Genomic DNA, 27,364 nt, shown 5'->3' with positions numbered 1-27,364 from the left:
AACTCACTCTACCTCCCCACCTCCTCAGAGAACTACCCTCACCCCTCACTCTAGCTCCCCACCTCCTCACAGAACCACGTCATGGATCCAGTACGCGTACCACGTCTTCACACGTCCATCCGTCATCCAACTGGGTCCCCCCTCACCCTAATAGCTTACGAACTCTGACGGTGTTGTGCTGTGTTGTGCTGTGCTGTGTTGTGTTGTGCTGTGCTGTGTTGTGCTGTGTTGTGTTGTGCTGTGTTGAGTTGTGTACACCAGACGGGGTAAATGTTATTCGCGAAAACTGGTAAGGAGTTACTGTGAGGCAAGTTCAAGGGGGAGTGGAGTGGAGGAGTGGGAGGTCGGGAGGGGCGCGTCTTCACACCCACAGGTGTTCACGTAAAGTTGACCGTGTGTCTGAAGATGTTGAGAAATACCGAGGAGCAGGTTCTCGACATCACAGAGTGAGAGCTTGTATATCATGTGAAGAACGGCGGGTCTGTGGTCGTGTCGTGCACACACACACACACACACACACACACACACACACACACACACACACACACACACGTTCCGTCTCACCACCTCCAAAAAAAACCCCACGACATTTCGCTCGATTGACCTCGTTTTCCTTCCGTCTGTCGTCAGTTTATGTAAATTTTTATCGTTACATATAAACTTTTCCTTATGTTAATACAACCCTTCTCTTCCTCCTCCTCCTCCATGGTTGACTGTCGCTAACACTCACTGGTGTTTTATGTACTTACTGTAGTCACAGTGATTTTTGCTGGTAAGGTTAACGTAAGAAAAGAAATTTATTTATTTTTTTTGGTGAATATTGATATTTTTAAGATTTTTTTTTGGTAAATATTGGTTTTTTGAATTTTTTTTTGTGAATATTGATTTTTAAGAATTTGTATGTCGATATTGATATTTTTTCCGATGAATATTGATTTTTAATTTTTTTTGGGTGAATATTGATTTTTAAAGATATTTTCTTAGTGAATATTGATTTTTTATGAATCTTTTTGAGTGAATATTGATCTTTAAAGATATCTTTAGGTGAATATTGATTTCTGAAGAGATTTTTAGGTGAATATTGAATATTAAAGATTTTTAGGTGATTTTTGAAGATATTTTTTTAGGTGAATATTGGTTTTTAAAGATTTTTTAGGTGACTTGATTTTTAAAGAGATTTTTTTTAGGTGAATATTATTATTATTATTATTATTATTATTATTATTATTATGAATACTTTGCCTGAGTTGTGTGTAGGTCAAGCCATGGTCGAGCCTTATATATATGTGTGTGTCAACAGGAAGACGAAAGTGCAGCTTCCGGTGTTCCCAAGCCACGGCTCACGGCTGGCGAGGCAGAACAGCCGGACGGGCAGCGTGCTGAGCGGCGAGGGCAGCCCCAGCACCGCCGGAACCCCGGACTCCATCCCCGGACGCGGAACCGTCGGCCACTACGGCCAGTGGATGCTCATGTGGCGGCAACACTCGGCCAAGGTTGCCAGCGAACCCGAGAGGGAACAAAACACCACCTCCATTATTGGTACGTCCATATATATATATATATATATATATATATATATATATATATATATATATATATATATATATATATATATATATATATATTCAGAGGATAGTTAATACACGAAAGCGCTCAGGTGTATTCATTTTCTTGTTACTATAACGTTATATATGAAGAATCTCTGTCAACTTTCCTTTCTGTGGTAGTTTTTGTGGCGCATACGTACTCAGTTTACTTTCTCGTCTCTTTCGTTCCGACATTCAGCAAGTTGGCCACCTCCACCGGAAGGGGAGCTCAGTCTACGAGATGTGGTATCATGTGAGAGCAAACCATCTTAATGAGGAAGCGTTCCGTGTGGGAGATGCATGCGGGGTTAGAAAGGGGTCTTGTGATATGTTGAATTGGTTGGATTTCGTAATGTTAGAGCGGTGGTTTATTCCCATAACCCAGACGAGAAAGTGTAACTCGAACATGCCTGGGGGTTTTTAGTTTCAGAGGGGTGAGTGTATATCTGGTGGCGTGTAGTTTTAAAACTAGGTTAGAGAGGCGGTGTTTCAATGCTTCTTGGGATGTTTCAGTGTGTATGTGTCTTTTTTCCATGGCCTTGTTTGTTGGGGGAGTATAGTTTGCTGAACTGTGAACCAGCGGTAGGTTTTTTTTTTTTATTTTGTTTCAGCTTGAGGGTCTGGGGATTTGGTTCTGCCGTAGCTTGGACCGGAGAGGTCAAGAACCGTTGCAGAGAACTGAGTACCAGGCATTTTGAGGCGAGAGTGTGCACGAGGGATTCCATACGTGTGCACGGCTTCTCAGAAATGACATTATGACTGTATTACGTGGATGTTCGATATATTGGGCGGGGAAGACTGATGTAAATCCCAGGGGTGGACGATGGTGTATGTGTCATGGAGGGGCGTTCGTGCAGGACGTGTGCAGATCCGGCACAACCATCGTGTCCAGATGGAGCGCGCCCTGGTCGCCTGTCCAGGGCTCGGCTCCGTTGATGAATGGAGCGACGACGTTGGATGTGCTATGTCCCGCTCCCTTCATCGCTCGGCTCTGCTTTTCAGAAGCAAATTGATTGTGTGTGTTTGTATGTGTGTGTGTGTGTGTGTGTGTGTGTGTGTGTGTAGTGCGAGGGGAAAGTGTGTGGTGTGTGGACCGTCTTCCGCGACTCGGCCCCCTCCTCCTCCTCCTCCTCCTCCTCCTTTTCCTTGTTACTCCGTCAACCTATTGTGTGTTCCATCCCACGTCTCACCACCGCTGCAAACAGATCCCCTTCCTCCCCCCCTTCAGGTGACTGGTCTCTTAGGAGACAAAGGTTCTCCTGTTGCCGGGCTCCTTCTACTGTGGTGCCCCCCCACACCCGACCTCAACCCCTCCTCCACTTGAGGCTTGGCTGGAGAGCGCTACACTTTTACTTCCCTTTTTTTTTTGAGAGAGAGAGAGAGAGGGAGTTTGTCTCACGTGTGGCCCTCAGCGCCGCAAAGGTGGGGGTAACCAGACTTGGGGCTCTGGGCGCCGTCTGGACACTGGCTCTGTCATGTCGCCTCACCTCTCCTCCTCCTCCTCCTCCTCCTCCTCCTCGAGTATTTCCTGAAGGGCGGTGGTCGGGAAGGTCAGGGTTGGAGTGCTGGCACAGCAGACGCCGTGTAGTGTGTGGGAGGAAGTCATGCAGGTGGTGAGAGTCGTTGCCGTCGCGTGCCTCTCGCTGTGTCACATCTGGAGGAGCGGCAGCTGTCATGGGGGCCACTCACACAGATGACAGGTGTTTGCAGGTGTAGTAGCAGAGGTCATGGGGGCCACTCGCACAGATGACAGGTATTTGCAGGTGTAGTAGCAGCTGTCATGGGTGCCACTTGTACAGATGATAAGCGTTGCAGGTGTGGTAGAAATCAATTTCCGTAGGGTCGCCAGATCTCTTCCTTCAATGAACTGCGTCCTTCCTCAGGACTCGTGGGAAATATGTGAGGGGGAGGGGGGGTATTTTTCCTCTCTGTGTGTGTGTGTGTGTGTGTGTGTGTGTGTGTGTGTGTGTGTGTGTGTGTGTGTGTGTTAACGTTACGTCCTGTTTGTTGAAAATATGAAAAAAATGGGGGAAGGAGTGATTTCTACTCCTATAACGATGATAGTTTCTCTCTCTCTCTCTCTCTCTCTCTCTCTCTCTCTCTCTCTCTCTCTCTCTCTCTCTCTCTCTCTCTCTCTCTCTCTCTCTCGACGCCCATTGTCCCTCCTCACCCCCTCTCCCCCCTTCCTTCGGTCCACACATCCCTGGTCTTTTGTTAGTGGCAACCATCGGGGGGCCTCCACACTGGGGAATAGCCTTACTATTGATTTCCAGCTCCTGACCTCGCGTCCTCCAGTGTGCTCGCCCGAGTATCGGAATATCGGGTGTTATCTGGAGCTGGGAGGAGGAGGGGAAGGGGATGGGGGACGTTCTTCCTCCACGTCGGAGATAAGCGCGTTATCTCGGGAGGCCGTAAATGATTTACTCCTGGGTTGATTTACGTGCCAACCTCGGGGTCACGCTTGGTGGTTTACGGCCCACCGCTGGGGTCAGGGTCGGCCGGGTTTTTTGAAATTAGGTCACTGGCGATATTTGGGTCATCTGAGGACACATTTTGACCGGCCGTGGAGGCAGTGTGTGACCTTGGGTCGAGGTCATGTATGTTATCTGAGAGGTCACGTACCATCTGCCACGGGTGATCAGAGTAGTGACATACGAGGTCACGTAAGGCCACGACCCTCTCCCACATAGTCGGATCTCCATCATAAGGCACCTCCATTCGCCTTGAGGAACACCAGGTGACCAGCCTAACCCACAGGAGGTCAGGTCAAAGGTCAGGCCGTCGTACTAGAGGATAGGTCATAGTACCGTCATGTTCTAGCAGGTTGATCATTCAAAGTCCCGAGTTGATAGTGGAGGATGAGGACGCTCGCTTGTGCACTCGCGTGTACAATCACAACGTTTGCTTCTTCAACGTCCACCTCCGGTATCTGGTGGCCGGCCATCTAGCGGCAAATCATTCCGTGGTGAGGGCGTAAGGGTCAGCGATGGACCGTGGGGCCGACCCAATTAGGGACATTACGAAAGTGGATTCGTGGCCCGGGGGTGGGGGGGCACGAACAGTTCGTGAGTGTTGTGGGTGCTGGCGCCAGAGGAAATGACAGGTCACGAATGTGCCGAAGGTGTCACGAATTTTGATGGATGCCTCTAGGGGCGTGACTTCGAAGGCCCCGAGATGTCGTTGTGTTACCCCACTTCGAAGGTCCCGAGATGTCGTTGTGTTACCCCACTTCGAAGGCTCCGAGATGTCGTTGTGTCACCCCACTTCGAAGGTCACGAGATGTCGTTGTGTTACCCCACTTCGAAGGCCCCGAGATGTCGTTGTGTTACCCCACTTCGAAGACCCCGAGATGTCGTTGTGTTACCCCACTTCGAAGGCCCCGAGATGTCGCTGTGTCACCCCACATCGAAGGCCCCGAGATGTCGTTGGTGTTACGCGTGTGACGCCACTTCGAAGGTAGAAATGTCGTCTTGTGTCACCGGAAACGCGAACGACGCGAACGGATTCTCGGCAACTTGAGAATCACGCCAGTGGGTTGTAACCTCGACAGCCACTGATTTCCATATGAATAACCCACCCACCTCCCTTCCCTCCCTTCTTCCTCTTCCCCCTTTCTCCTCTCGTGTTGATTGTGAAGCAGGGAGGAGGGATGGGAGCTGGGCATTGGGTTACAGAGGAACCCCAAGTTCGTTGCGTTGTGTTGCAAAGTCAATTAAACTAAGTTACTTCGACCGTTTATGGTTTTCCCCCCCTCCTTCCCTCCCTCCTTCCCTCCCACCCCACTTGCCCTTCCTTCCCCCTCCTCCTCCCGAACTTCCCCCTGCATCACAGTGGTCGCTCGCTCGCTTGGTTCTGGTGGGAGTCGAACCTTTGGCTGGGGTTGTGTAGGGAGGGAGGGTGGTGTCTTTTTTTTGGCCTGCATGCAGTGAGGCGACAGACAACACCTTCCTAGGAAACTTCCCTCACACCTCTCGCCATCCTCCTTCCCTCTCTCTCTCTCTCTCTCTCTCTCTCTCTCTCTCTCTCTCTCTCTCTCTCTCTCTCTCTCTCTCTCTCGACCATCAGCGTCAAGTGACTGGCGCCCAACAGATGGTTCAGAGAGACAGAAAAAAAAAGCACGTTTATTTGAGTGTCCTCCTCACCACACACACACACACACACACACACACACACACACACACACACACACACACACACACACACACACACCTTTCGATCAGGTCAACAGATCGTCACGTGACCATTGGGGGACACACACACACACACACACACACACACGAGCCTGATTGGCCGACGGCATCGGTCAATCATCCAGGGGGGGTGGCTATGACACCTCCCTCCACTCCTCCCCCCCCCACTGCATTGGGGTGGCGGTCCGGCCTCCCCGCTCCCTCCCCCTGGGGGAAGGGGTGGGCGCGGGGGGGGTGAGTGTGTGTAGGGAGGAGGGAGGGAGGGAGAGAGGGAGGGGTGGCTTGATGGCTCTCCAGTCCAGGGTGACGGGGGGGGAGGGGAATTAATTCATCTTGGGCGACCACCAGGGAAGACCTCTGCTCCCACTGAGAGAGAGAGAGAGAGAGAGAGAGAGAGAGAGAGAGAGAGAGAGAGAGAGAGAGAGAGAGAGAGAGACGCTTGTACCCACGTCCCGTGTGTTCACGTGACCATCCGACCTGACGTGACCTCACTTGTCACAGACCAGAGGTAGTTGGATGATGGCCTGTGGTCCGGAGGACCCCTCGCGGACCACACTGGTCTTGCCGTGGTCCAGGAGCCGATGGAACCACCGGCGGCCGTCGTGCTCTCCACGGACCACGAACACACCATACGGACCACCGGGCCCGTCGTGCTCTCCACGGACCAGGAACACACCATACGGACCACCGGGCCCGTCGTGCTTTCCACGGACCAGGAGCACACCATACGGACCACCGGGCCCGTCGTGGTCTTTACGGACCACCCTTTCGTGTGGTCGTTTCCTCGACTTGATAGAACCCTCCCTCCTGGTCAAGTTAGCTGTGTTATGGACACTGTAGAACGCCCCCCTGGTTAGGTTAGCTGTGTTATGGACACTGCAGAACGCCCTGGTTAGGTTAGCTGTGTTATGGACACTTGCTATGTTATGGCTGACGTAGAAGTTCTGCTCTGTTCTTCCACATAACATTCCGTCTGCTCGTAGTGATGAACACCCCACCCCTCCTCAGTGTACAGTACCTTCCTTACATGTTCTTTATAACTTATTATTGTGATATCCATATTATTTTCTTTTATTTTGAGGGTTGTTGTTATTATAACTTGTTGAGACGTTTGATGTGCCCCACTCCCCGTGAAGGGCGCTGCTGGGGCGGGGCGGGGGGAGGTGTTTCAGTGTGTTGCTCTGGTGGGGTTGGGGGGGATATAAGGTGTTTCGAGATGTTGCATGGGGTGGAGGTGTGTTGCTGGGGGTGGAGGTGTGTTGCTTGGGGTGGAGGTGTGTTGCTGGGGGTGGAGGGGTGTTGCTGGGGGTGGAGGTGTGTTGCTTGGGGTGGAGGTGTGTTGCTGGGGGTGGAGGTGTTGCTGGGGGTGGAGGTGTTGATGGGGGAGTTCTCCGATGCTCCTCCCGGCACCGTACATATCTCCCCCTCACGGATCCCCAGCCTTCTGCCGGCGGCTCCTCACGGATCCCCAGCTCTTGTTCAGGTGGTCCCTCACGGATCCCCAGCTCTTGTTCAGGTGGTCCCTCACGGATCCCCAGCTCTTGTTCAGGTGGTCCCTCACGGATCCCCAGCCTTGTTCAGGTGGTCCCTCACGGATCCCCAGCCTTGTTCAGGTGGTCCCTCACGGATCCCCAGCCTTGTTCAGGTGGTCCCTCACGGATCCCTAGCCTTGTTCAGGTGGTCCCTCACGGATCCCCAGCTCTTGTTCCCGAAGATGCCTCACGGATCCCCAGCTCTTGTTCAGGTGGTCCCTCACGGATCCGCTGCCTCTCCTCCCCACGTCTCACCCCCTGGGAGTTTACGGGAGACAGCTCCTCTCCGTCGCACGGCTCCCAGCGGATCCGGCGTCACTAAGGCCCCTTCCCGCATTGTGTAGAAGATGGTTTTCGCTCCTCAAGACGTCACAGGACTAAGTTTTTTTTTTTTTCGGAAGAATGTACTGATCCGTCGTGCGCCTGGCACTGTGGTGTCGCCCGCTGCCAGATGTATGGTTAAGAGAAATGTAAACACTCGTTTACACACACACACACGCACACACACACACACACACACACACACACACACACACACACACACACGTTGGCACGTAAATTTCTGTTTACCAATAACATGTCTAAAGTTTTTGATCTGTTTTTGTGTCACCAAAAAAGAATAATAATGATACAAAATAGTATTATAATGAGCCTATTTTTTTAAAGATTTTATTCAGGTGATGAATAAGATGTAGTGAGTATTAATCCCCCATTTTTTTTTACTCATCTGAGTGATTTACTCACCTGTCTCTCCCTCCTCCTCCTGACACAGGGACGCTGGCCAGCATCTCTGCCGTCTCCATTCTCAATGTCATGCACAACGCCATAACACTGCACAAGAGGACCGTCGGTGCCAAGCAACAGTGCCAGCCCAGCCAGAGGTCAGTCAGGGTCCATCTGTTTCACTGCCGTTGTGCGCCTGGGTTGGATGGTGCCTGTGTGTGTGTGTGTGTGTGTGTGTGTGTGTGTGTGTTACTGGTGGACACACTACCACCCCACCTCCTCATTGCTGCAGGTCAGGAATATGTAGGTCAAACAGTAGCCCAGCTGTCATATGTGCCATCACTACATATGTGCCATCACTACATATGTGCCATCACTACATATGTGCCATCACTACATATGTGCCATCAAGACATGACGCATGGTTATGTTCATGCGACCGGGGGATGATGATTTGCATGACTGGGTCACAGTTATTGTTTATGAATGTATATTGCTGCGAAGTGTTGCGGTGTTCCAAATGTATATTGCTGTGAAGTAGGCGAGGTGTCAAATGTATGTTGCTGTGATGTGGGCGGGGTTCCAAATGTATATTGCTCTGAAGTGGGCGGAATTTCAAATCAGTGATGTAATTTATTAAAGCTGGCCTTTATATATATATATATATATATATATATATATATATATATATATATATATATATATATATATATATATATATATATATATATATAAGAGGATGAGACTCGCATAGACACATGTGTAAGGCAAAGACAGACAGACAGTCACACAGACAGAGGCAAAAATCACATACATCACACCATCACAATGTCAGGCACAATGACACTCGGTATATATATATACATAAAAACATCCTGGCTCCTTTTTTTTGTACACAGCCGCTCTGAAAGAACTCCTTTTGTGGGTCTCCCAAGAGCCTTTACAAAAATTACATGAATGAATTCAGGACCAACAGAAAAGTGGGAGTCCTCTCTCTCTCTCTCTCTCTCTCTCTCTCTCTCTCTCTCTCTCTCTCTCTCTCTCTCTCTCTCTCTCTCTCTCTCTCTCTCTCTCTCTCTCTCCCCTGTATGATGGAGTTCAAGAGATGGGGGATGCGCGCCCCCCGACACGAGTACAGCAGAACCTCCCCTCCCTACCGTACAGACAGGGACGCGTAGGAACTGTAGGACGTTTTACGTGGCCTCGTATCTGTACACACACACACACACACACACACATACATCCACCTCCTCTCTCATGCCCGGCGATGCAAGATGGGTCGTCCGTCCATAGCGAAGTCTGAAGTCTTGGTCTGGACCAAAGGGCCTCCATGTGCCCTACGGCGCGCGCCCAGAAAACATACCCAAAAAAAAATTTTTATTTTCATTTTTTTTTTCAAGCCTGGATCATGGTGTGTGTGTGTGTGTGTGTGTGTGTGTGTGTGTGTGTGTGTGTGTGTGTGTGTGTGTAGCAGCTTCGTCAGGTGCGGTTCGTCATTCCAAGAGAGAGAGAGAGAGAGAGTACGGAAGGGGGGGGGGGGGGTTACCAACTCTCACGGCTACAAAGGCATATTCGAGTGTGCGTCATCGACTCTCAAGTGTACAGTCGTCTTCCCCCAACACGCACCGCCGCTTTTCCCCGGCCGGCTTGGGAGAACCTGGGCGAGCCCAGGTCAGCGCGAGACTTAATGATGGCGGTCCACGACCAGGGTCCCACCGCAGCTGTAACCTCCCGACGGATATAGAACAGTAAAGCAGCAGATGGGTCCTCACTACACCACGATGACCTGTCTCGGCTCTATCTGCAAAGATAACCCCCCCTCTCCCCATTTTCTAAACCCCATTACGGATATATAATAGGAGAGTTAATACCCCCAAAAAACTCCTTCAGTAATATTATGTTTTTCCGATTTTGAACATGAACTCAAAAGTCATGTATTGCCATCTTCTCCCTATACCTCTCATAAGAAGTAAGTTATACGGATGAATAATGTATTAATGGAGTACCTGTCCAATGATATACCTGTTAATTGTGTAAATGTTGATTTAGATAAGTTAGCGCTCTAATGATAATTTTCTCTGATGGAAGTCACCGCGACTAATGAAAACCATTATTGACATTTTTTTTAAGGGGAGACTTTAATGTATTTTCTCTTTGCTGCTCCACCAAACTCGGCCATGTCTACGTTCCCTAGGACGGATTCCAAGCGCGTATGGCTTCTTTCCAAAATTGCTGATTTACATTTTAATTACAAATGATTGTTTCACGATTGCTAATGTCATGATTCAGGGTTGAGTATACGATGTGAGTTGATTAACGTACAATTCGTTCGCACGTCTCCGCGCCTCCCTTCGCAAGCGTAGTTACGCTTAAATATATATATATATATATATATATATATATATATATATATATATATATATATATATATATATATATATATATAGTAACTACTATATATATATGAGAGGTGGTGGTGGTAGCTGGTGGGTGAGGCGGGGCAAGGCAAATGACCTGTCTCCACAGAGGGGCTTCGTGGCGCAGATTGGGAAATGGTGCAAGAGGCGCCCGTTAGATTTACGTGGGCGGGAGGGAGGGAGACGCCTCGCGCTTCCAACCCCCCAGTCTCGTCTTATCTCTCACAGACCGAGAGAGAGATAATGGAGTGTTGATCTTCGTGGGGGGGTCTGTATCTTTTATGAGAGAGTAACAGAGTTTTGCCTCCTGTGGTTGGCTTGTAAACAACTTGTTCCAAGTGGGAGATTTGAGGTGATTGTTATTATCATTTTTTTTTTTTGAGTTAGCCATTAAGAGAAGGTATCCCCCCCCACCCCAACGTCAAGGGGACTTAATTTGAGTGAGTGTAATTAGGGAGTCTGTATCGCTTGAAGGATATATATATATATATATATATATATATATATATATATATATATATATATATATTAGGGAGCTTATGTCTATATGACAAGTTTGATGTTAGTGTTGATATAGGTTTTAATGATGTGTATACCATATGTACACCATATATGTACGTGTATATGTATATATATATATATATATATATATATATATATATATATATATATATATATATATATACTCCAGGTTTGAGAGGAAGGGGCATGATAGTGTCATGCCCTATGTGTGTGTGTGTGTGTGTGTGTGTGTGTGTGTGTGAGGGAGGTAGGCGGTGTCACTAACAGCGGATTTCCTCCGGTAGGATACGGCAGTGTCGATCTCACTGTCTCCAGATCCTGAGCTCCAGAGTCCTTCTCTTCATGACCCACTGCCCGGCCATCCAATCACAACTCGTCGAGGAGAACAGACTCCGCTCATTGGTCGCCGCCCTGGACACCACGCACGACCCGGTGAGTTCCCAGATGTTCTACCCCCCCAACACAAACCTAGTTTATCGTGGTGGATTACGGTAGATGGCCCTGTGGAGGGGGAGGGGGGGGGAAGACAAGGGCATTGAGCCTTTTATTATCAATTGGTGAGGAAGGAGCTGCCTTTCTTGTGTCGTCCCTTTATTATGTAGTGGGATGGGGTGGGGTTGGGTAGGGTGGGTTGGGGTTGGCCTTGGTATGTGGGGGAGGGGGGAAGGGGGTGAGTGTAGGAAGGGTGATTTACAGAGGAGGGGAAGAGGAGGAGGAGGAGGAGGAGGGGCGGGTTGAGCCCTTTGAAAGTCAGGAATGTACGGAGTTCCCCGGATGGTTTTACCCATTTGTCACTTGGGTTGATGTTGTGTGGGGGGGGGGGTGATGTTGTGTGGGGGGAGGGGGGTATGGTTGATATTGTGTGGGGGGAGGGGGGTAGGATGCTGGTCAGGGTGATGACCGTTTTCTTTGGTATAATCCGGGACGTTTTCTCTTACAAGCCCATTTTCTTTTTCTTTTTTCTTTTTCTAAGATGGCCATATATTTTTCCATAACGATTCTGGTGTGTGGGTGTATACACCTGTTGCTTAGATATTTTTCCTTGATAGAACAGGATCGTTTATCTCCGTTAAAAGGGACTTAATTTTTTTTTCCGCCACACTAAGACTGGAATGTTTCCCTTTCATAAAAACCGGAACGTTTTCTACGATACACACGGTCCGTTTTAATTAGTAAAAAAAAAACGGGAAAATATTCTTTGACGATGGCAGAGGGGCTGACGTTCACAGTGCTGGAGCGTTTCCCGTTATACGACCGTAGCGCAGTGGTTGTTCTCCCGGACCTGTGAATCTCAGTCATGGGTTCGAATCCCGAGTGAAGCAGCTGGCTGGCTCACAGACAACCCTGGTCATTCATCCTCCCGGCTCGCGTTGGTCTGTGAATGGGTTGCGTGGCGTAAAGGGTCTCTTTTTCCGAGAGGCTCCTGCAACCAAAAGGCTGCGCCACTCCCAGCAGCAGGGAAATGTGTCCTCATTTGGTATGAGAAGTGCCTGTGGCGAGGCTGTACTCCTCAGTGGTGCAGCCTCGGCAAAGGTGACTTCTCCACTCGCGGCGTAACGTCGCGCGGGCGGAGCCCGGTAACACACACACACACACACACACACACACACACACACACACACACACACACGTTTTCTCCTTCGTCCAGCCCCTCCTCCTCCCCCCTTCCCCCCCTTCCGTTGGCTGTGTATATATATATATTGTCACGTCTTGTAACACGCGTTACATAACACCTGTCGTCACTACCCTTCCCCCATCCCCATCCCCCCCATCTTGCGAGGAACTTGCGGCGGTGATGGGAGTGATGGGAGAAAGAAGGAAGGGGCCGTGGGAAGGGCGAGGGGGGCGCTTGGCTTCCCCACAAACCCATTACGGAATAGGTTGATAGTCTTTCATCAGGCCTTACGGGATTAGAAAATACCCCTGGGGCTGCGCTAGGCTCTCCTCCTCCTCCTCCTCCTCCTCCTCCTCGTCGCCGTCAGGTGGGCGGGCGGGCGGGAGTGAGGAGAAGCCATTTGGCAAAGAGGGGAAAAGAATAATTAGAGAACCTCAGATGAAAAGGCCAGGCATCAATGGAGGGGAGGTAGAGGGAGACATGTCCCTGTTTCCTGGTTCATTACACGAGGCCTGATGTGGCCACCTCGGGGTCGGGACGCCCTCGAGGGTCGTGGACGGTGGCCCGTGTGGGTTGTGAAGACGGCCCGTGTGGGTTGTGAAGACGGCCCGTGTGGGTTGTGAGGACGGCCCGTGTGGGTTGCGAAGACGGCCCATGTGGGTTGTGAAGACGGCTTCAGGGTTCTGAAAGAAGCAGCGGCGGCGGGATGTGGCGGTGGCCTGTCCATCCTCCTACGGCCTGAGGTGCTTCGTGTAGGAGGTGGGGCTATCATCTTGTCCTCCTCCTCCTCTCCTCCTCCTCCTCCTGACGCGGCCGCGTCAGTAGATACAATCTCGTCTTCGTGACTCCTGGAGACGTGAGGGGAGGAGTGGCTGACGGGGAACGCAACCAAAGACTTGAGTCCCACGAATTAGGGACGACCGTATCCCAGTCGTGGATTTCAAGGCGAGCCACACTCCCCAATTAAAAGGCTGTGTTGTGACTTCGAGTCTGGGATAATGATTGGAGGGGCGAGAGGAACTATAATCGTCGTCTTGTTTACGACATCGTGTATACGATTCCCTTACGTTCTCTTCGTCGTGACGTAAGGCTAGCGTAACGACTCCTGGAGTTGAGGTTTGATTCCGTACGTCGTGATGAAGTGAGGTTGGGTCACCCCGAGCACCCGGCGAGAGATTGAGAGAAAGGGAAAGATAAAAGAGACAAAAATTGGTGATGCTTTTAGAGGCGGTTGGAAATGATGAAGAGGGACGAGGGTGACAAATTACCTGAAGGAGACTATTTACGAGTGTGTGTGTGTGTGTTTGTGTGTGTGTGGGAGGAGGGGAGGGGTTAACTGGAAGATGAAGGGTTCGCTGGAGTGTGAGGGCCGGCTGGGGTCTTAGGATCTGGTACTGCTACATCTGGGGACCTGGAACCTGCTACTTCTGGGGTCCTGGAACCTACATTTGGGGTCCTGGAACCTGCTAATGCTGGGGTCCTGGAACCTGCTACTGCTGGGGACCTGGAACCTGCTACTGCTGGGGTCCTGGAACCTACATCTGGGGTCCTGGAACCTGCTAATGCTGGGGTCCTGGAACCTACATCTGGGGACCTGGAACCTACATTTGGGGTCCTGGAACCTGTCGCTGTTGGACATGATCACCACAATGTGTCAGATTAATACTGACAGTATGAGTAATGATTACAATTAATCAGATTAATATTAAGTTTATTTGTTGTATATTAGGCTAAGATGTGGTTTTGTAAGATGTGGTTTACACTTGGAAAGATAACTCAAGTACACAATAATGATACGTGATTCATTATATATAAGTAAATGATGTGATTAATTGAACTCTGGTTAGATTTAGATTATGTCCTTAAGTTCGTCTCGTGCTGTGTTGACAAATACCCATTTGAACCAGATTACGATATTCAACATTAACCACGCGTTCGTGCAGTGTTGAATTGCCTCATTTGGCTGTTAATGAGGTAAGAATAACAGATCCATAACCCAGCTCAAAATTGAAAGTACTCTCTCTCTCTCTCTCTCTCTCTCTCTCTCTCTCTCTCTCTCTCTCTCTCTCTCTCTCTCTCTCTCTCTCGTTATTTTTGTTGGTCGGGCTGTGAGGATCTTTCCTCCACACGCCTTCCTAGCGGCAAACCCTGGGTTCGACTCCCACTGTACTCAAGATGTGTGTGTGTTTTTTTTTAACAGCTTTACACCCGCATCACCTTTTCTGTTTGCCATCATCGCTGTTTTGTGTGTGTGTGTGTGTGTGTGTGTGTGTGTGTGTGTGTGTGTGTGTGTGTCTGTGTGTCTGTGTGTTTTCATTACGTACGAAAAAAAAAAATATGATTAGATTTCGAAATTGGAAATTCTGACATCCAGCTAGGGTTATTCGACAGGCAACGTAATTTGAGGCGTGGGGGGGGGGGGGGGGGGATTTGGTAATTGGCCAATCACCGGAGATGCCGGTTCATAAACCAGTTTGCATCGTATTGGTTCAGAACCACAGCTCGGGGGTCAGGGGTTCAGATGGCCTGTTAGAGGGGGGCCGGTCGCTTCATCGCCTCCATGAGTTGACTTGCTTCGTACGGTTCGAAGCTGCTTCATAATTGGGAGTGGTCCCGTCTCGCCGTGTGTGTGTGTGTGTGTGTGTGTGTGTGTGTGTGTGTGTGTGGAAGGTACCAATCATCGGGAGATGAGGCGTTTGTGTAGTTAAGAACGTTAGCCTTTTTGGGGGGTGAGGAGGAGAGTGCTCGTGCAATTGGGCATCAGGGAACGACTGTATTGGCTCTCAACATTATTGTTCCGATATTGTGCCGATTACGAGCGGCAATATAGGGTGCGACAAGTTGATAGCAGGGTGGGGATGGGTGGGGAGGGACGAGTTTTAAGGCTACGGTGCATTGTGTGTGTGTGTGTGTGTGTGTGTGTGTATGCCAGGGGGGGTGAGGGGGGGCGAGGATGTGTGTGCGAAGTGAAACCATCACTTCTCCACGACTAGTTCCTGACGCCGCCGGCTCGATCCATGGTGATTCGCCGGGTCGATATTGAGCCATTTTAGCTGGGGTTGTGAGGTCACCCCCCCCTCCTCTCTCTCTCTCTCTCTCTCTCTCTCTCTCTCTCTCTCTCTCTCTCTCTCTCTCTCTCTCTCTCTTTCTGTCTCTCTCTCTAGCTGAGAGAGAGAGAGAGAGAGAGAGAGAGTGTTTCGTCCCAGCTCAACCAGTCTATATCATGCATGCACACACACACACACACACACACACACACACACACACACACACACACACACTAGCTTAAGAAATCTTAAACTAATTTAACTTTGACGAACTTGGGTGGGGGGGGGGGGATGAAAGGAACCACCCCACTCCACCTCTATCCCATCCCATCCCATGCCCACATCCCACGCCTCAACCCCAACCCCAACCCCCAGTCTCTCTCAATTTTAAGAAAATGATCGATGGGGTCGTGCCCCTAACTCGTCCTACTTAACAAAACCGGTGGGTGGGTTGGGGGTGGGGTGTGTCTTGCCCCTAACTCGTCCTACTTAACAAAACCGGTGGGTGGGATGTGGGGTGTGTCGTGCCCCTAACTCGTCCTACTTAACAAAACCGGTGGGTGGGATGTGGGGTGTGTCTTGCCCCTAACTCGTCCTACTTAACAAAACCGGTGGGTGGGATGTGGGGTGTGTCTTGCCCCTAACTCGTCCTACTTAACAAAACCGATGGGTGGGGCGGGGGGTGTGTGTCTTGCCCCTAACTCGTCCTTCTTAACAAAACCGTTGCCTTCACTTCCCGCAAGCAGGGGGGAAATGTCGGCCCTGGTCGTCGCAGCTTCGTCCAGGACCCGAACGTAAAAAGGAAAAGAAAAAGGAAAAAGAAAAATACCGAATATCGTCCCGGAAATATTTCTAGCGTCGCCCAGGGAGGGAAATTAGATCAAGCGATCGGAAATTCGCAGCGTTCCCGAGTATTTCCCTGTGTCAAAATGTTGGCCGGCCATTTGTTAACGCTGGTAATAGGCTATTTAAGCCTAACTTCGTTGGAGTTCATTTTAAAGTTGTAGTGATGTAGTTGTTGTTGTTGTTGTTGTTGTTGTTGTTGTTGTTGTTGTTGTTGTGAGGTGTGCGATGTGGTTGCATAGGTGCTTTCGAGGTGGTGCATCTCATATGCTCACCTTCGCCTGGGAGATCGCGTCTCTCAAGTTATACCACATTAAACGAAAGGTGATTTCAAAATGTGGTCAGTGAAGTTGCGTTTGAAGTATTGGCGTCTGTCACTCGGTCGATGGTCAGCTTGGGAGGTGGGGGAGAGACCCCCAGAGTACAAGACGACCCCACCCTTACCCCCAGAGTACAGGACGACCCCACCCCTACCCCAGAGTACAGTATGACCCCACCTTTACCCCCAGAGTACAGGACGACCCCACCCCTACCCCAGAGTACAGTATGACCCCACCTTTACCCCCAGAGTACAAGACGACCCCACCCGTACCCCAGAGTAGAGGACGACCCCACCCTTACCCCCAGAGTACAAGACCCCACCCTTACCCCAGAGTACATGACTACGCCACCCGTACCCCAGAGTAGAGGACGACCCCATCCCTACCCCAGAGTACAGTATGACCCTACCCTAGAGTACAGGACGACCCATCTGACTATGTTGACCTTACCGTCGTGTGCACAACGACCGTCAGAGCTATATCGACTGGCCTCAAAGAGCAGCATTTTGTTTATGAAGGACATGACGCGTCTAGCACGCACTCAGCATATGTTGCACTCAGCACGCACTCAGCATATGTTGCACTCAGCACGCACTCAGCATATGTTGCACTTGTGGTGAATCATCCTAGGAGCTTGTGGTGCGTTATCCTAGGAGCTTGTGGTGCGTCATCCTAGGAGCTTGTGGTGCGTCATTCCTAGGAGCTTGTGGTGCGTCATCCTAGGAGCTTGTGGTGCGTCATTCCTAGGAGCTTGTGGTGCGTCATCCTAGGAGCTTGTGGTGCGTCATTCCTAGGAGCTTGTGGTGCGTCATCCTAGGAGCTTGTGGTGCGTCATCCTAGGAGCTTGTGGTGCGTCATCCTAGGAGCTTGTGGTGCGTCATCCTAGGAGCTTGTGATGCGTCATCCTAGGAGCTTGTGGTGCGTCATCCTAGGAGCTTGTGGTGCGTCATCCTAGGAGCTTGTGGTGCGTCATCCTAGGAGCTTGTGGTGCGTCATCCTAGGAGCTTGTGGTGCGTCATCCTAGGAGCTTGTGGTGCGTCATCCTAGGAGCTTGTGGTGCGTCATCCTAGGAGCTTGTGGTGCGTCATTCCTAGGAGCTTGTGGTGCGTCATCCTAGGAGAGGCCACGTAGGAGTTGTGTAGCTACGCGGGTTTTGTAAGAGTTGCGAAGGCCGATGCTACAGCGTAGTGTGAAATAAGAACTGGTCAATGATCAAGGGCTTGAGAGTCAGGTCGTGTCCTGGGCGCGGGCGTAGGTTTCATAAATGGGTGATTCATTCGTCTTATTCTGTGATCATTATCGTAGTCATCATGGGTCATGCTGTAGGTTAATGGTCTGGTCATTAAAGGTCGTTGTCGTGATTGTTCACGAAGGAAGGAAGGAAGGTCATGAGGAAGGAAGGAAGGTCATGAAGGAAGGAAGGGTTCGTGGTTGGTCGGCTTTTGAAAAAAAATCTTGTTTGGGTATCTGTCCAGGTGTACCCCATACCTGCGAACCAAACCCACCCCCACCTCATTCACCACCCCTCACACACCTCCTCACCCCACACCAGGCACACATCGCCTCGCTGAATGCCTCCCCATCCCCCTTCCCCACCCTACCTCACCCCAGCCACCACTACGCCACAGTGTGGTGGTAGCTGGGCTGGTGTTTGAGGAAGGAGGTGGAGCGAAAGTCAACAAAGAGAAAGATTACATTTTACGAGTAAATACCTTGGGGGTGGCAGGGCTCCTTCCTGGGACGCCCCAGGGGCCGGGTTGTGATTCCCTGGGGTGTGGGTCTGCAGTGTGGGTCGTGAGAGTCTGCAGTGTGGGTTGTGAGGGTCTGCTGTGTGGATTGTGAGTCCCTGGGGTGAGGGTCTGCAGTGTGGGTCGTGAGAGTCTGCTGTGTGGGTTGTGAGGGTCTGCTGTGTGGGTTGTGAGGGTCTGCTGTGTGGGTTGTGAGGGTCTGCTGTGTGGGTTGTGAGGGTCTGCTGTGTGGGTTGTGAGGGTCTGCTGTGTGGGTTGTGAGGGTCTGCTGTGTGGGTTGTGAGGGTCTGCTGTGTGGGTTGTGAGGGTCTGCTGTGTGGGTCGTGAGAGTCTGCTGTGTGGGTTGTGAGAGTCTGCTGTGTGGGTCGTGAGAGTCTGCTGCGTGGGTTGTGAGGGTCTGCTGTGTGGGTTGTGAGGGTCTGCTGTGTGGGTTGTGAGGGTCTGCTGTGTGGGTTGTGAGGGTCTGCTGTGTGGGTTGTGAGGGTGGGGGTTGTGGCTGGGCCTGATCTATGGGGTGTCTGGAACCCCATGTAAGGAAAGGGGGTTGTCTTACTTTGTGAACTGTGGGGCACTTTGGTCCCCCCCCCCCATCCTCCCCCAGTACTCATTTGGGGACAAAGGAGGATATATATACCTACATATATACATCCCCTCCTCCCCCAACAGAGATTGTTTGCACAAAGTTTGCAGCATCAGCCATTGTTTGCCTGGCACAAATCATGAAAATACAACACGGTGGGAGATGTCTTGGGGTGTTTACCCCAGCTCCAGGGGCAGGTGGTGTATTGTCATGTATACTTTGGTGTGTATGTTACTGAGTATACACAAGGTAGCTGGGGAGAGGGGGGGGGGGGAGGGCTGGCTGGGGAGGATCGGGCCCCTCCGTGGTTGCGTGGTACAAAAGGTCGTGGTGTTCGAGCGAGCGAGCTGGCTGGTCTAGGAGCGAGGGAGGGGGCGATGCCCTTCGCTGGTTGCCTCGTACAGGGTCGCGGTGTTCGAGATGATGTCTCAGAGGCCCCGTGGATCATCCTCTTCACCCACGTCAGTATAGCACTTGAGGAACATCCTTGATTCGCCTCACATATAGTTGTTCGAACCCACGAGAAGAATTCCTCTACCTAGAGAAGGAAGGAGAAAGGTGTATGCTCATAAATTTCGAGGAATCATGAGATTGAACTCCTCATTATCTTTGAGGAATCATGAGATTGAACTCCTCATTACCTTTGAGGAATAATGAGATTGAACTCCTCATTATCTTTGAGGAATCATGAGACTGAACTCCAAGTACAGATTATATTTTGTCTGTTTTTTGTTTTATTTCAGTAACATTTTTAAAGAATATTATACACTGTCTGTTTATATACCGCCTGTCTACATCCTGCTGGTGTATATGCCACCGTGTCACAAACTGCTGGTTTATATACTGCCGATGTACATACGTCCTCGACTCAAGACTCCACCTGTACAGGCAGAGTGGAACCGTAATTATGAATTCAGTAATTAACGAGAAAACACCGGGGGGGGGGGGGGGGGTGGTTACAGGTAATTTCCCCATGACCAGGTTGTCATTCAGCAGTTCAGAGCTTGTTCTGGTGAGTCATTGATTTTGGCACCAATTACCTCAAACATTTGAAGTGGATTTTTAAAAGGACTCTTGCCTGTTGAATGCTTTGGCTAATAGGTGTGTGTGTGTGTGTGTGTGTGTGTGGGTGTGTGTGTGTGTGGGTGGGTGGGTGTGATTAATGAATTGCGTATATGATTTTCTGTTTCTGCAGGACTGGGAGGGAGCGCTACACTCGTGTGGGGGGGGGGGGGGGAAGGGCCCACTTATTGACCAGCTCAAAGGAGGAGGATGAACACCTGGGTTGGGTGTGGGCTAACGGCCACGCCCAACGCTCCAACCCAAGTGGGCCCGGCGGAACCCCCGTCATAATGTGAACCCTGAGGTCATTTCACCACCTGAACATATGTTATCACATGAATATGTTATCACATGAATATGTTATCACTGCGATAACATGTAAAATCCTGTTTGCTTCTCTGGGTAATTTGGCTGATTTAGATTTTTTTGTTTTGTTTGTATTTGTTTGCTGAGTGGAGATTGTCGGTCAGTTAATCTCGTAGGCAAACAGAGGTTTACGTTTGCAGAGCGTAGTTTTAATCCCCGTTGTGGCATAGAGTTGAGGGTAGACATGGGGAGGGGCGGGTGGTGTACTGCATGGTTTAGTTTTCACAATATTTACATCGGCGTCTCACGCGGAGGTTGTAGATGTGATTATGAGAATGATTTGGTCATTAGTTAATGTGTGAGATTAATGTTGGGTCTTGTTGTTAGATCTGTCATCTGTGTATTGATGATGTTAACGTATAACTGTCATCTGTATTGATAATGTCAACTTGTCCATATGTTAACTTTTCCCAGTGTTGTTATGATTTGGTGTTAATCATTAATTGAATTTCATTAACAAGTTGATTCTTCTGTGTCTTGAATATTAACGTATTTTTGTTAAGTTAATGTTAGAATATCTGTCTCTCTCAGTGTTCACTTCTTTTGTTCATTGCGCCCCAGTAATAACGGACGTTTTTAACAAAGTAATTCGACAGTAACGATAGTTTTCTAATGATTAACAGCCAGTTACGGGTGATAGTAAGCCAGTTTCTTGTGGATTGGTTACGACCATTGTACCACAGCCACTGACCTCGTGTTCTCTCCCTCACTGTGCCACAGCCACTGACCTCATGTTCTCTCCCTCACTGTGCCACAGCAACTGCTGTGTTCGGTGCTGCAGGTGGTGGCCACGCTAGCCCTCAACCCGCACTACCACCAGGCTCTGCTGGCCGCCAAGATCCCGGATGCCCTGACGCAGCTCATCCTGCCCTCCGACGAATGGTTCTACACCAACCACTCCACCCGGCACGCCCGCTACGTCAAGCACCACGCCGCCCGCACCCTCGTCTACCTGGGCCTCCAACACCGCGTCAACCACCGCGTCAACGTCTACGACCTGCTCTTAGGTACGTCCAGCCACCGCGTCAGACGTGTGCGGCCTGCTGTTAGGTACGTCAAGGCACTGCGTCAGACGTGTGCGACCGTCATTTGGGTAAGTCCGTCACTCCGTCAATGTCTGCGACCTTCTCATAGGTGCGTCCAGGCACTGCGTCAGCGTCTGCGGTCTTCTCTTAGGTGCGTCCAGGCACTGCGTCAGCGTCTGCGGCCTTCTCTTAGGTGCGTCCATGACTACGTCAACGGCTGCGACTCTTTCGTAAGTTAGTGCAGCACTCTTACGTCTCATCCGAAGCAGGGCGAACGGTAAGCGAAGATTCGGACGTGGTGAGTCGAACTTGTTGTCCGAAGCAGCGTGAACCAGGAGGTCGAGGCTCGGACCTGATGACTCGAACGTATTATCCGAGGCAGCGTGAACCGGTAAGCTTAGGTTCGGACATGATGATTCGAACAGAAAGGTGTTGGTGTTTGGTGCTTAGAAAAGCAAGGAAAATTCGAAGCGCGAGATTCCTCGCATCTAAGTTGTGTTGGGGTCGTGTAGATCCATCAACATTGATGGCGCATGTCTGCTGTCTGTCTCCTAAACTGTGTGTTATGTCAGAATATTGATGATGACCCTAAACTCTCTCGTACAATAGCAGTTTACATTATCGTCTCGCTGGAGGACACTCGTCCAAAATTTCCTGAATACTGAGAGGGATCTGTGTGTGTGTGTGTGTGTGTGTGTGTGTCCTACACAGTGGGTGGAGGCATCGAAGCCACGGACAGGGGACGCACACAGTGGGGGCAGACGGTGAGGGAGGGAAGCGAGGGGTGAGGAGGAGGGTGTCGGTGTTGAGGAAGACTTTAAATAGGACAGCTGCAGATGAGGCTGGACGACTATGAAGTAGACGGTGAGGAAACATGCCGATAAGGACGAAGGTAGAGAGAGAGAGAGAGAGAGAGAGAGAGAGAGAGAGAGAGAGAGAGAGAGAGAGAGAGAGAGAGAGACTGATAGATAGGAACAGACAAAAGGGGAGAGAGAGGGGCACAGTGATAGATCGATAAACGGGAACAAAGGGAGATAGAGACGAGAAGTGTTGGTTGTTAGGTTTTAACAACATGGAGGTTTTACAACTTTGACCGTGTCATCAGTCGCTGTTTACAAGGTGTTGTAAATCTTACAGCGTTATGATTTACCACAGTCATTAACAGTTACTATTCACAGTGTTGTAAATTTTTACAACTTCAACATTCATAAGCTTCAGCAGTCATTTTTCACAGGTGTGGTAAATTTTTACAACTTTTACAGTCAGTAGCCGCCAGATGGTGTAAATTTGACATTTTCAAACCACCACAACTCACCAGATTTCTGTAAATGAGACAATCTCATCAAATACTCTTCAGTGTTTCCAAGAATTCTGAAACTAACTCATATTTACATTTCCGATTGTAATTTTTTTTTTCTTTCTGCTCCTCCTACCTCCTCGGGATTATTTTCCTAAGTTAATTTTGCGAATATAGAGTTTATCATTTGCATGTTTCCTGACACTGTGATGTGCTGGCGAGAGACTATGGCTTCTAGCGAGAGGAAGCCCTAGTCCCATTTACTCTGTGGCCACGTTGGATTCCACGTTTTCACTGTATGACATTAAACTCGCCCAGTGTAGCCTAGGGGCGCACAGTGCTACAGCAGGTTCCCACAGTGTTGTATGAATCTATTACTGTTGTAGGTGTTGCAGAAGAGGTTGTATCGCTGGAAGGTCAGATGTAGGTGCTGAGGTCAGTGCTGGTAAGAGGTAGAGAGTTTTAAACTCGTGAAGCCCCCGTCTCGTAATCTTGTATATATATGTACCTTGTCTTTGTATATATATGTGTGCATGTGTGTGTGTGGGGGTAACCCAACCCACCGCCCCTTTCTTCTTCTTCTTCTTCTTCTAAATCGAATTTGAACGTAACGGTTTCCCTCAACGGTTTCCCCACAGACGAGGCGCCGCCCCCGACCCCTCTCGGGGAGAGCTCCGAGGACGACTACATCATGATGACGTCGGCGCCGTCGCCAGTCGTGGCCTCGCAGGAGGGCAAGAAGGTGCTGGGTATGTCGGTGGAGGGCATGGTGCTCCACACGCTCAAGAGCCTGGAGGTGAGGCAGTCGAGCCACGGACCCGGTGGGTGGCGGTGGGTGGTGGTGGGTGCCGCGAAGAGAGGTCATTGACTCCCTCATTGGGGGAGAGGGAAGGGGTCGTTTTGCTCCCTCCTCCTCCTCCCCCTATCTCCCCCCTACAGTGACCCGACATCCCCCTCCCTGCCCCCTGTCAACCCCGCCCCTGGCAGTAGGTAGTCGATGGGGCTTAAAGCCGAGGGAACTTAACGAGCCAACTAGCCAACTGCCTCCACCTTGCCAATGAGCGGCTTCTTAACTACCTACCTTAGCCATGATCTGCTGAGTGTTTTGGGGTAATCGCGCACCCCGGCCTTTCCTTGTGTCGTGTGCTGAGAACACACGACGACCTCCCGTGTGTCGTGTGCCCAGAACACACGAAGACCCTCCCATGTGTCGTGTGCCCAGAACACACGACGACCTCCCGTGTGTCGTGTGCCCATAACACACGAAGACCCTCCCATTTGCTATTACCTCATCACATAGATTGTTCGATAGATTGTACGATAGACATCAGAAGATGGAGGGAAGTGTATTTATAATAGCGAGAGAGAGAGAGAGAGAGAGAGAGAGAGAGAGAGAGAGAGAGAGAGAGAGAGAGAGTGACATTAAATTCCTGTTGAATGTGTGTCAAAAGTTACAACGGGTGCGCCATAAAAATTCGTATCAAAACAAAAGTTGACTGTGATTCCATTCTCCCGTTTTTCTCTTGCCCCAGAAAGGAACCATTGTACACTTTTATTTGATAAGTTCGTTCTGCTGTGTTCTTTTGGTCCATTGTTCACCGTGTGTGCCAATATATATATATATATATATATATATATATATATATATATATATATATATATATATATATATATATATTTTTTTTTTTTTTTTTTTTTTTTCCAAAAGAAGGAACAGAGAATTGGGCCAGGTGAGGGTATTCCCTCAAAGGCCCAGTCCTCTGTTCTTAACGCTACCTCGCTAATGCGGGAAATGGCGAATAGTTTGAAAGAAAAGAAAGAATATATATATATATATATATATATATATATATATATATATATATATATATATATATATTTTTTTTTTTTTTTTTTCTTTTTCTTTTTTGGTTTAAATTTTTGATATTTTTTGCAGGCTGATCTCTTTTGCCATTAATCATAGCTTAGAATTATCTGAGATTATAAATATACTTAGAAAGATACTTCTAAGTGCTTTTAAGACATAGGATCTCCCATTTATTGATGTCTGATTCCATTCATTAACCTGGGAATAGGTTTAAGTGTTGCTGGATGGTGTGTAGTAAGTACTACTTACACTTAAGAGGACCCACACTTTAAGAGATACTTCGTAGTAAGTATAAACTTAACACTTGAGAGGACCTACACTCAAGAGATACTTTTCATACTTTTCTGGAAATGTGTGTGTGTGTGTGTGTGTGTGTGTGTGTGTGTGTGTGTGTGTGTGTGTGTGTGTGTGTGTATTTTCCCCCACCTATTCACCATTTCGCAAAGAGGTTAAGAAATGATTTGTTAATATCACCAGCTTGTAGCATGACCTCTGACCCCATTCTTGACCCTGATGTTAGTTAACCTTTGATTTTGTTAACCCTGTGGTTGACCTGTATTTGTTAACATTTTTTTAACCTTGTTAATTTTGTTAATGAGTGTTATTCGTAATTGTTATAGTGACCTCGTTAACCTGTGCTGTTCACGTTGTTGACCCTCGTTAACCTCGGTGGCCTTGTCGTTTACTCACATCGTTTACTTAGTTGACCTTGTTTTCGGTCTTGACCCCGTTAACCTCGTTAACTGTGTTTTTAGCCCATATAATGTTCACGTAATTGACCGTGTTAACCTTTGATAACCTAACCTTACCTCGTTAACCTACGACTTCGTTGACGTTCTTACTCTGGTCTCGTTTAACCCGCTTTCGTTAACGTTTTACCTGACCTCGTTTAACCCATACTTGACCTCGTTGAACCCTTACTTGACCTTGCTGAACCCTTACTTGGCCTCGTTGAACCCTCACTTGACCTCGTTGAAAACCCTCTTACTTGACCTCGTTGAACCCTTACTCTCCCACGTTGAACCCTTGCTTGACCTCGTTGAAAACCCTCTTACTTGACCTCGTTGAACCCTTACTCTCTCCCTCGTAGAACCCTTGCTTGACCTCGCTGAACCCCCCTTTACTTGACCTCGTTGAACCCCCCTTTACTTGACCTCGTTGAACCCACCTTGGTTAACGCTGCTGTGCTTAACGTTTGCAGACGACGACGACGACGACGGCGACGGGCGCGTCCGGAGGCGGGGTGACGCCGACGAGCGAGGGACTGAGTACCGCCAGCACGGAGTGGGTGACGGAGATGGGCGATCCGGCGAGAGGTCAGACTTCCAAGGTTTACACCTCTTACCTTTCTTCTCCAACACACGCTCCAACACTCACCGCCCGCCCGCCTGCCTCCAACACACGCTCCAACACTCACTCACCGCCTGCCTGCCTGCCTCCAACACACGCTCCGACACTCACCGCCCGCCCGCCTGCCTCCAACACACGCTCCAACACTCACTCACCGCCTGCCTCCAACACACGCTCCAACACTCACTCGCCTCTTGCCTGCCTCCAACACACGCTCCGACACTCACTCACCGCCTGCCTCCAACACACGCTCCGACACTCACCGCCCGCCCGCCCGCCTGCCTCCTGCACACGCTCCAGCTGTGCTCCAACACTGCCGCCTCCGCCTGCCGCCAACACACACTCCAGCTGTGCTCCAACACTGCCGCCTCCTCCTGCCGCCAACACATGCTCCAGCTGTGCTCCATCACTGCCTCTGCCGCCAACACATGCTCGGGCTGTGCTCCAACACCGCCTCCACTAACGCCACCAACACTGGCTGCCTCGGGCTGTTCTCTCTCTCTCTCTCTCTCTCTCTCTCTCTCTCTCTCTCTCTCTCTCTCTCTCTCTCTCTCTCCTCCAACGCTGGCTCTGGCTGTGGTGTCTCGTCCTCAACACTGACTGGCTGTGATTTGCTTCCTCCAGCACTAGCTTTAACAGTGCTCTGCCTCCTCCAACACTAACACTGGCTGTGCCTCACATCCCCCAACACTTGCTCCAGTCGTCCTCCACCTACTCCAACACTTAATCTAGCTGCAGCCCCCCGCCTACTCCAACACACGTTGTGCGTCCCCCCCCCCCCCCACCTCACCTCCTACTTCTTGCTTCGCCGCTCCTCCTCCTCCTCCTCCTCCTCCTCCTCCTCCTCCTCCTCCTCTCCCCAGCTCACATCACACACCCACGAAACACACTCTCCGGACACACTCGTCCCAACACACTCGTGGTAAAGTGTGTGTGTGTGTGTGGGGGGGGGGGGGGGCTCGAACGCACTCACACGGTACACACACACACACACCCCCTCTCTTTCTCGGTCACGTCTTAAAACCACATCCCTGAGGTGTTCTTGGTGCCTTCTGGTGCACGTGTCTGGCCCAGCACCTCACACTGGGCCGAGGCACTGAAACACTTAGTATGCATACACCACCCACTCCTCCTCCTCCTCCTGGGGAGCACAGTGGGCCGGGGAACTGGCGGAGGATGTATACACCCTTCCTCCTCCTCCTGGGGGTGCTAGCACACTGGGATGAGGAATTGACACGTACAGAATTCTTCGAAGCACTGCAAAGACACATGTC

At 50.0% G+C, this 27,364-nt stretch overlaps 1 protein-coding gene across 1 annotated transcript in view; it reads left to right on the top strand.

Moving 5' to 3' along the window:
- LOC139748354 (uncharacterized) overlaps positions 1–26,553 on the top strand; it is a 306,050-nt gene extending 279,497 nt beyond the window's left edge. The window contains exons 12-17 of the mRNA XM_071661435.1: positions 1,301–1,539; positions 8,081–8,189; positions 11,255–11,402; positions 21,309–21,558; positions 23,512–23,669; positions 25,942–26,553. Coding sequence (XP_071517536.1) covers positions 1,301–1,539; positions 8,081–8,189; positions 11,255–11,402; positions 21,309–21,558; positions 23,512–23,669; positions 25,942–26,553 — 1,516 coding nt within the window. The remainder of the gene's footprint in view (positions 1–1,300; positions 1,540–8,080; positions 8,190–11,254; positions 11,403–21,308; positions 21,559–23,511; positions 23,670–25,941) is intronic.
- Positions 26,554–27,364: the final 811 nt, after the last annotated feature.

The sequence above is a fragment of the Panulirus ornatus genome, chromosome 73, assembly GCF_036320965.1.
Source record: "Panulirus ornatus isolate Po-2019 chromosome 73, ASM3632096v1, whole genome shotgun sequence".
NCBI classification, from domain to species: Eukaryota; Metazoa; Arthropoda; class Malacostraca; order Decapoda; family Palinuridae; genus Panulirus; species Panulirus ornatus.
Note: the sequence above shows the minus strand (reverse complement) of the source record. Positions and strands in the feature narration are given on the sequence as shown.